Source organism: Manacus vitellinus, unplaced genomic scaffold (assembly GCF_001715985.3).
Source record: "Manacus vitellinus isolate BGI_N305 unplaced genomic scaffold, ASM171598v3 scaffold_40_pilon, whole genome shotgun sequence".
NCBI classification, from domain to species: domain Eukaryota; kingdom Metazoa; phylum Chordata; class Aves; order Passeriformes; family Pipridae; genus Manacus; species Manacus vitellinus.
The window spans coordinates 5,914,728-5,924,724 of NW_021940541.1; the positions used below are offsets into that span (position 1 = coordinate 5,914,728).

General features: G+C 41.4%; 1 protein-coding gene across 2 annotated transcripts; it reads right to left on the reverse strand.

The window, feature by feature from the left end:
• Window positions 1-464: 464 nt before the first annotated feature.
• On the reverse strand, window positions 465-9,997 carry DENND10 (DENN domain containing 10). 2 transcript variants are annotated; one of them, XM_029962028.1, is made up of 10 exons: window positions 9,953-9,997; window position 9,662; window positions 9,278-9,474; window positions 8,021-8,100; window positions 6,341-6,489; window positions 6,059-6,170; window positions 5,607-5,707; window positions 4,336-4,443; window positions 3,698-3,792; window positions 465-1,764 (listed from the first exon to the last, which is right to left on the reverse strand). In XM_029962028.1, exons 1-10 carry the CDS (start codon window positions 9,995-9,997, stop codon window positions 1,588-1,590), a joined length of 1,065 nt encoding a protein of 354 aa, XP_029817888.1. In that variant the 3' UTR covers window positions 465-1,587. The 2 variants fall into 2 exon arrangements, with proteins under 2 accessions (XP_029817888.1, XP_017934020.1); XM_018078531.2 differs by lacking the exon at window positions 9,953-9,997 and having other exon boundaries at window positions 9,582-9,847.

Consider the following 9,997-nt stretch of genomic DNA (forward strand, 5'->3'; position numbering starts at 1 on the left):
AAACCATTTTGAGAAGAAACAATGCCAAAAGTCATTAAGAAAATGCAAGAACATTAGGACAAGCCTTTGAAAGCACTGAAGCTGAGAGAGGGAAATACATCCTGTGCAGTGCTGACAATAAAATCAGCAGATGATAAAAGTGTTTGAACATGTAGCAGTACATTTCCAACCTAAACACCAAGCTATAGCCCAATCCCAGTTGTGACTCCATGGTCACAACGAGTCAAGAAAAAAATTTACATAAATTAAAGGGTAGACTGTTCAGAATTTTTTTACATGCTACAGCCTATCTGTACAAAGGCCAGGAAAAAGGTTATTTTTTTTTCATATAACAAAGTGCTACTGCAGAATTGACTGATTTGTTGTGGACATTTCTGAACAAATACAGATTGTTTGGCTCAGAGCATTTCCCTACAAGGACTCTAAATTCTTCTCAGAAGATTACAAAGCAGTCAGTTAGTTTCAGGCTGCTCAGTGAAACAAAAAGAAATCTCTTGAGTTATGGCTGTGCAACCAAACAAGTAGGCAAATTTTAAATTTTCTCTAAACTCTTTCCCAGTTTTCACTATTTCTTCAAAAGTTTCCACCTCCATCTCATTTACACCGAGCACCACCAGACAGTACCTGTGTTACAGCTCCAGTAGTTTAAAAAGCTGATGCTCTCCCTGTGGTACCTTCCCATTGGGACATTCCTGATCCATGAGGCTTTAACTCATCTGACTTTTTTGTGTGGATCAGGAATGAATGGCAAGGTCTCTTCTCAGCTGAGAACCCCAACAACTTCTTAAATGACTGCAGCTGTAAAGCAGCCCTTGTCTGTGACCCCCCTGGGCAGCCCCATTTTAAACACAGTAATCCTGGACTCTTATCGGAGGCGTGGGATGGAGTGGAAGGGGGGAAAACCTCTAAGGCAGGAGTCCAAAAGAGGTGCTCAACTCACACCTGAGCTTCAAAATACCCCTTTCTCTAGGTACTAAGGCTACCACATCAGATTTTCCCAGACATCCTTTTTTTTCCACACCTAGACACCTTCAAGTAGAAAGAAGAGAACTTGTCCATTTAGTTGGGATTTCCAGGAATCAGGCAACCCAGAGCAAGAGCAGCATCCCACAGGCTGACACACCTGGAAGGCCAGAAGGAGCACTCAGCCCACTGCATGTTCAGTGTGTCCCTGTGCAGAGATGAACACACCCAAACTGTGCTGCTTTGACAGCTGCAGCCGTGTTCCAGAGCCCAGGAAGACAAGTCAGAGCTGTCCAGGCTCTGGAATGTGCAGGACAAACAGCCACTGCCATCATGTCTGGCACAGCCTGGACACACAGGCCCCTGCTGTTGTATGTACACTCATGCCATGGCATGGAACACAGGAGCCATCTGTACACAGTTAGGATTGAGGAAGGATAATGACACCAGGAATGCTCCCAAAAACGTCTCCATGTTCCCAGTCAAGCTCCAATATTCTGCACTGTATCACAGTAACATTCACTCCTATACCTTGCATTTTTCCTTATAGAATACCAGGTGTACCTCTCTGTGTGGCAGAGACAGCCTTTCTGAATTGGTCCATAACACTCCAGTGCATCAGGATCAGATTCTGAGCAGTTGCTCAGCAGCTGCTAGATGAAAAAGGAAGTTTTCTGTAGCTGGTGGAAACCGCTTTTGTTTCAGGGCCTCAGAGTTAAGGGTTGGTTTTTCACTGCCATCAGAAGCTTCAGTAAGTGAGGCTAAAATAGCCAGGATTTCTTTTGTCTTCAGAGAAATGTCCTTGAGGAACAGAGAAACAAGCAAATGTGAACATAGTATTAGGCATGATAATGTTTTCGCATATGCCTATTAAAAAAATTAATCAATACAGGAAAAAAAAGGAAATAATGATAAATAAATAGTTCATTTAAAATAAAGCTCACATTTATTCTAAGGCAAACGTGCACCAGTTGTTCAGCCTGCTCTTGTGCAGTGCTGGATAAAGGGAGCACAACCACTCCACAGGCTCCTCTTCTGGCCTTACTGAGCTCTGTGATTAAATCACTCAGCTGTGAAATGTCTAATAATGTATTAAGATAGGGGAAGAAGTGAAAAAAGCCATCATGATGAAAATCAGGCTTTACAGCTGAGAAGCCTTATCTCAGCAGGACTTTTTCAAGGTATTGACAATACTATTGACAAAGCACTGAGCAAAATCCATGCCTTGTGGAATAAAACTGGGAAACCAGTCTAAAAATCAATAGACTTTTTGAAGTTTCTTCAGCAATGCAGTTACCCAACAGATAATACAAACCAAGTAAGTTATCCTTAAAAAATTTGTATGATGAATAAAATGCTCATTTGTAAAAAGGCAGAGGGTAGAAGAGACTGACTGATTCTCAGGGACAATCTTCCTCCTACGCCCTCCTTCCACCCAGGTTTAGCAATAGAAATAAGCTAACTAGATTTAAAAATAAAATATTAACCTTAATGACTTGGCTATCTGATTTATCTGGATCTTCTGCAGATTGAACAATCAGTTGTCCGATCTCTTTGTGAAGTTTTCCCATTGTCATTGCCTCTGTGTAAGAATGGAAACAACACCACACATTCACATAAAATCACCTTTTCTGGGATATCTAGAAAAGCATATGAACAACAAGCTGAATTGAGGAGTCTTTTCATGACTACTACTTAAAATCTACTGGTAAAGGCAGTAACCTGGCATATCAACAGCTTTGCCAACACCCCTGAAGTGGCCCTAAGTAGATGATAAGGAGCAGAGAGATGACCAGCAACACAGAAGTTTTTCTTTCAAATAGTCCCCAGTCTCCAAGTATTTAGGGCAGTGTTTTCCTAAAGACTCAAGTGACATATCTGCACCCAGCTGGAAGCCTCTTCCATATAACTGTGTAACATGGATGTTATGAAGTCTCAACTGTGCATTTGCTTCCAACTTTAACCAGTGTTGCAATAAGACTAAAAGACAGAAGCTTCAGGGTTGGTTTTTCAGCTGGATTTCTCAGAAGTTCTTGTAAGAGAAATCTAACCTTGAGGAAGGATAACAAGCAAATGTGAACATAGTATTAGGCATGATAATGTTTTCGCATATGCCTATTAAAAAAATTAATCAATACAGGAAAAAAAAGGAAATAATGATAAATAAATAGTTCATTTAAAATAAAGCTCACATTTATTCTAAGGCAAACGTGCACCAGTTGTTCAGCCTGCTCTTGTGCAGTGCTGGATAAAGGGAGCACAACCACTCCACAGGCTCCTCTTCTGGCCTTACTGAGCTCTGTGATTAAATCACTCAGCTGTGAAATGTCTAATAATGTATTAAGATAGGGGAAGAAGTGAAAAAAGCCATCATGATGAAAATCAGGCTTTACAGCTGAGAAGCCTTATCTCAGCAGGACTTTTTCAAGGTATTGACAATACTATTGACAAAGCACTGAGCAAAATCCATGCCTTGTGGAATAAAACTGGGAAACCAGTCTAAAAATCAATAGACTTTTTGAAGTTTCTTCAGCAATGCAGTTACCCAACAGATAATACAAACCAAGTAAGTTATCCTTAAAAAATTTGTATGATGAATAAAATGCTCATTTGTAAAAAGGCAGAGAGTAGAAGAGACTGACTGATTTCAGGGACAATCTTCCTCCCACGCCCTCCTTCCGCCCAGGTTTAGCAATACAAATAAGTTAACTAGATTTAAAAATAAAATATTAACCTTAATGACTTGGCTGTCTGATTTATCTGGATCTTCTGCAGATTGAACAATCAGTTGTCCGATCTCTTTGTGAAGTTTTCCCATTGTCATTGCCTCTGTGTAAGAAAGGAAACAACACCACACATTCACATAAAATCACCTTTTCTGGGATATCTAGAAAAGCATATGAACAACAAGCTGAATTGAAGAGTCTTTTCATGACTACTACTTAAAATCTACTGGTAAAGGCAGTATCCTGGCATATCAACAGCTTTGCCAACACCCCTGAAGTGGCCCTAAGTAGATGATAAGGAGCAGAGAGATGACCAGCAACACAGAAGTTTTTCTTTCAAATAGTCCCCAGTCTCCAAGTATTTAGGGCAGTGTTTTCCTAAAGACTCAAGTGACATATCTGCACCCAGCTGGAAGCCTCTTCCATATAACTGTGTAACATGGATGTTATGAAGTCTCAACTGTGCATTTGCTTCCAACTTTAACCAGTGTTGCAATAAGACTAAAAGACAGAAGCTTATACACTGAACTTTTCAGAATCTGGATGGAAGAAGGATCAAGATGGCTTGATCTACAGCCAGGTTCAGCAATTACTACAAACTTGGGGATAAGTGGCCTCCAAATCCCAAATACAAACAGCAACCAACCTTTTACTACAGGGGAAACGGTAATCTCACTGTCTGCCAAATTCACATACACATCATACAGGTCTGGTCTGCTGGTCACTTCAGAATCTGTAAATCCAGCAATGTAACCTAGAGAGCAGAATTTATCAAGATTAGGATCTTCATAAACAAACCCACGCCAAAACCAAGATAAAATCACAGTCCTACAGTCTGTTCTAGGAGTTTTTCATACAACAGTCATTGGACCCAGGAGGTTGTGCTCTTGATAGTATCAGTCACTCAACAAGTGTGTTCAGCAGATGCTTCATTTTCAAGGAGCTTCAAAATCAGCTTCTAAAATTGCCTTGAACATGAATGAACCACTGACACTACAAGCAATATCATAAGGTTATCAATGTGGAATTTTAAAATCTCTTCCTACCTTGCTACTAAAATTAATCTTTTGCAAATGAAAAGGCCACTGAACTTTCTCGTTAAAAGAATCACCACTCTGGAGCCCTTTGTCACAAAGTCAGGATTAGATTGGAACAGAGGAATAAACCCAGCAGATTTTCTTATTTATAGCAAACCAGGTGAGCAAACTAAGAGAGCTTTTTCTCCGTGGAAGGTGTTTAGAGAGCTGAAAAAAGCACACAGCAGAAATGCTGAAGATGAGTAGTCTTCTTGCTCATTATTCCTGCATAGAGAAGCCTCTTAATGGCCACATAATGAGTCATGTTAAACTTTGCATAAGCCAAGGGCCTGTTCCTGGGTTATGCACCAAGCCCTGCACACACACAGCAACGTGTCACACAGACCAAACTCCTACGTAGCCAGTAAAGTCTGCCTGTGCTTAGGAGCCAGAGACCTCACTGGCATCAACATAAAAATTTGGCACTTCAGAGTTAGGAACTCACAAAAGAAAAAAAAAAAGAAAGATTCAGTTACAAGTGACAGGTAGAAGCTGGGACGAAAAAAATGCAGTTTATCTAAAGTGAGCTGCTTTTGTACAACAGGAAGACTTTCAGTTCCTCAGACCACAACATCAAAAAGTCTCAAGGCTGGTTTGCATCTGTGATTGGGGATAGACTGATGTGGATCCACCCAAACCCACCAGATTAACTAGTTATCTTCCCATACACTTGTTTAGTTGTTTTGCCTTTTCTAAAGCAAATTATGCTGTTTAACTTTGAACAATAGCATTAATAGCAAAATAACCTTTTTTCCTCCGAAGTGCACTGGTGCAAGACCTTGCAGCAAAAGAAAGCAGAATTAAATTTTCTTTATATTTTTGATTAATAAACTATCCCTACCTGTGCAGGCTTTTAAGGCTTCCACTTCCTCCTCGTTTAGATGCACGTATGAATGAAGAATTGACCAGTCTTGTCGATGCCACACCAAAGCAGGCAAGGTCCTGGGGAAATTTGGCACATAGTATATTTTTATTTATGCTAACTGAAGTTTCACAGGATGAAATGCATGCCATGAGAATAAATGATTATGACTGGGTCTCATTTGGGGTGGATATACAGGAACTACAGAGATTTCTGCCCTCAGTGCAAGCAGAGTTTATTGCTCATTCCACAGCTGAATTTCTCTGAGCTGAGGAACATACAGCTAAAGCCTTAAGAGGGATTTAACAGAATTTCAATAAACAGGTTTAAGAAAGATTTTCTTCCTCAAAATATGGTTTTTTTCTCTCAATGAAGGTTCAAAATTTGTTGGATTCTGGGGAGGGGTGTGAAGGAAGGAACAGACAAAGTACCTGGTAAACTCCTGGATAGCTTCTACTCTAGGATGGTACACTACAATTCTCTTCTTCAACATCAGTGCTGTATATAGGATAACTGTTTCCATTCCAAACTGAGACACTATATCTAGAAAAGAGGGGAAAATCATTGTACAGAAGATATGCATGCTGTTTTTTGAGGAAGCTAAATAATAACAGCACAGGTTAGCATTGTTACTTGAAGCACACAGGAAAACTAGATGGCATTTTATAGTGTAGGGAAAAAAATCAGGATAGAGACTCCTGGCAGTAAATAACCTTTGATGGAACCAGCAAGGTAAGCCTTCCGAGCATCAAAATCCTTGCTGAGGAAAGATCCATTTTCTTCACTTTGGCAGATCCCTTTTGTAAGCACTGCAATGTAACTCTCCATCATTTTAACTGGGCTTCCATGCTTCAAGTAGATCCTGTGTGAAAAGAAGAGAGTCTGGGATTTAAACTGCAAACATATGAATACATGTACACATATGAAAAATAAAAAATTAAAAGTCAGTATCACAAGTAGCAATATTATTGGCAAGAATTCTTAATTTTGGACACCCAGATGAGGTTTTAAATACTAAACTAGAAACCTTCCAACATGCACACAAATACAGGTCTGTTTTTCAGGGTATAAAACTACCTTGTATTCTTATTTCAGTTTCCTGTTTTAGGAAAGAACCAACATTGACTAAGATAGAAACAAACCCCAAAGGTGTAGGCGTGTTCCAGACTAAGGATTCTTTGCAGACTCAAAAGGTACCTGCCTTATGAAAAAGCAACTACCATGGTAACTCCTGCTGTTACATGTAGACATGTTACATTTGACTAGTTAGTTTTTCATTTTTTATCCCAGTATCATTTGACATTCTTCTGTACTCTTTGTTGAATGATGAAAGAAAAATACGAATATGTCCTTGATACTCATTAAACCCCCCAAAGAACACAAAAGAACCAACACACCAACAGAGCCCATCCAATTTTAGCTGTCTTCCACTGTAACCTGTTTTACAGGTTAAGGTACTTCAGGAACAGCACTGAAGCTGCCAACTACCCATTTTCCATGTTACCTGTAGCACAAAGCTGCATCACACTTGAAACTCAATTATTAGCATGTTTAGAAGAATCCATTCTGGATTTGAAAGGAAGTGTTAGCTGATAAATCAGCATTAAAGCAATCCACAGCAAGTCTAAATATTTCATGTATCACCAAAAAAGAACAACCTCAGTTTTTCAGTGCCCTGCAGAACTGGTAAAGCCTGAAGGCATTCCCAAGTCTACGCTATATGTAGTAGGTGCCCAGTATACAATAACCTCACAATTGCATCCAATTAGCTGCAAAATCTCAGGGAATACTCTTGGAATCAAGAAGTGGGACCGGACCAATATGGAAACTCAAGGGAAGGCAAAGAAAGAAGCAGAGAGAGATCATGAGAATGTGGATGTGGAGGAAAGCGAGTGAACAGAAGAAGGAAGGAGAAGGTGGCAGACTGGTTGGAAGAGGGACAAGGCAAAGGGCTCTCATTTCCCTGGAGGGAAAGCAAAACCATCCCCAGGGGCTGTGCTTAGCTCAGAGGAGCTGCAAGAAGCATCTACAGCAGACATGTTGTGGAGGGATGCAAGTTGTTCACCACACACACGGTGACCTTTGAGTCCAGCGCTGACCTCTTCCCAAATATTTACACTTTTAAAAAGCAAGTTCTCAGAGAAAATGAGTGTGTGGGTGGTGGTGCCTGGAGAAGACACACATTAAAACCTAACTGATATCTGACACTCACCCAACACTTACTGCATGAACTCAAGACAAACTTAAATCAAGGATCTATTTAATCTGATTCTGTTGGTAGGACTGGGTTTCCAGCAGGTTGTTAGAACAAAGGCAACACAATGAGATTTAACCTCTTGCTTTGGCAAGCTCTAAGCCTGGCCACAGCAGCACCTCAAAGCAGCTGTACAGACCTGCAGAGTATCCTCGTGAAGGCAGCGTATTTCTCTGGGTTGAAGTCTTTGGCCGTCAGGACAATGGAAAAGTGGGTCACCTGTGCATGACACAAACACAGACAGCTTAGTTCTTGACCCACCACGAGCCTTTGTCACACTACTGAACTTCCTGCAGTACTGACAAGGCATTTCAGTTAAAAAACCACAAAAAAGTGAGCAGCAGCAGCTCTAAGTTCTTAAGGGAACTTAGATGGCTGGGTAATGGGTTTCTGATGTGCCTCAGCTCTAGTACAGACTGTCTTTTGCTTAACCTACACCACAAGAGTTGCATTCCTCTAGTTTCATGGGATTATTAAAAAAACAGAAAGGCATTATTTTTCCCTCACACCAGGTAGGGAAATTCCATAATTTGTTGCTATGGAGGCAGACAGCATCAATACATTTAGAAAGAGACTGGAAAAAACCACACAGATAGCAGGGCCAAAACCAGAACTACTCTTTAAACTTCCTTAATCTAATGACTGTGGGCTGGGACAGTATAAGACAAAGTCTGCAGACAATGACCAGGCTCACATGTCCTCCTCAAACAGCATCTCCCACTGCTGCTGTCAGAGACAGCGCTGGGACACTTTATTTTATTTTATATTTTTTACACCTTTAAGGTTCATAGGAGATGTAAGCTTGGAGTGAGGAAAGGCAAGAAATATTCTGTTGTGGGCATGTTAAATTGCCCCACTATCTTTCTGCTTAACAATATAGCATGAAATATGAAAATTGAATAATTGAATAAACTTGACAGTTTAATGATTTTCATAGCAGGGAGAAGATAGCAGATACAAGCATATTTGCTGTCTTCCAATTACGAATGCAATGAAAAATAAAGTACCTGTGTAACTTGACCCTTTGGAAAAAAAAGCACCGAGTTCTATACCAACAAGACTTTGAACACAATGAAAAAAACTTTGTAGAGAGAAACAAACTGCTGACAATGAAATACAAATTAACTAGAAATAATGACATGGGAAAGCATTACCATGTTAACACAAAGAATCTAAATTGGGCAATGAGTGTCCCAATCTTTCTGCAATTCCATCCAATACATGTCTTGGCAAAAAATGAAACGTGGACTGGTTGGACACCTGGATAAAAGCTGCATCTGCGAGCACACAACAGCTTGAATCCCTTCTCTTCTTCATGTTTCCCTCAATAGGAAAACACTGCTTAGCCTGCAGATATCTTCCCTGCATTCTACTGAGAACCCTCACCAAGTCCTACCTTTTTCAAGGCTGGAGAATCCTGAACTTCCACAGTCGTGATGTAGAACCAAGACCTTTTGTACTGGCCAAATACAAATGTATGGAGCAATTTGTTTTCATCCGTGAGGCAGCACTTTCGCAGCAACAGAGTCCTCAGCTCAGCTGTTACGGACGGATAACACCAAACCCACAAAGCATCTCCGTTGGTGTCTTTTTCTATGGTGGAAAGATGTTCACTGTGAGAATGCCAAACAGCAGCAAGGGAGTAAATCGATGGGTTAACCAGGTTTGTTTCCTAGAACCAGATTAAAAATCCACCTTACCCTGACCCTAGACATCCAGTTCTGCCTCTGCTCTCTAAGCCCCAGGGCAGCACTTCTGCTGCGGGCTTTATTATTGAAACCCTAATAAATATCCGCTCTTGACCCGCCTAACGAGGTCAGAGAAGCGCCGGGAGTTTGAATACACATCCAGCGTGAGCGAGGCACGGAGGAACAAGCTTATTTATGGTTTTTCCCTATTTCTGATGTCGCAACACAGAGATGGGAAGCCGCGAATTTCAGGCACCCCGGCCGAGCTCAGCGCGGCAACAGGCGGGCCTGGCACCGCCCGCCCGGCCGGCCGCAGCTCGCGACGCCCCTCCGCCCCGGCCCCACACGGCCCCACACGGGCCCCCGGCCCGCGGCGCCCTCACCATGAGCCCCACGGCCCGCAGCAGCTGCGCCTCCGGCTCTGCCAT

Coding starts and splice junctions, on each gene's coding strand:
- DENND10 (XM_029962028.1), bottom strand. CDS start 9,997: ATGGCAGAGCCGGAGGCGCAGCTGCTGCGGGCCGTGGGGCTCATG. Junction 5,708..6,058: donor GCTATCCAGGAGTTTACCAG/GTACTTTGTCTG, acceptor AAATTTCCCCAG/GACCTTGCCTGCTTTGGTGT. Junction 3,793..4,335: donor CGTTTCCCCTGTAGTAAAAG/GTTGGTTGCTGT, acceptor TTTCTTACACAG/AGGCAATGACAATGGGAAAA.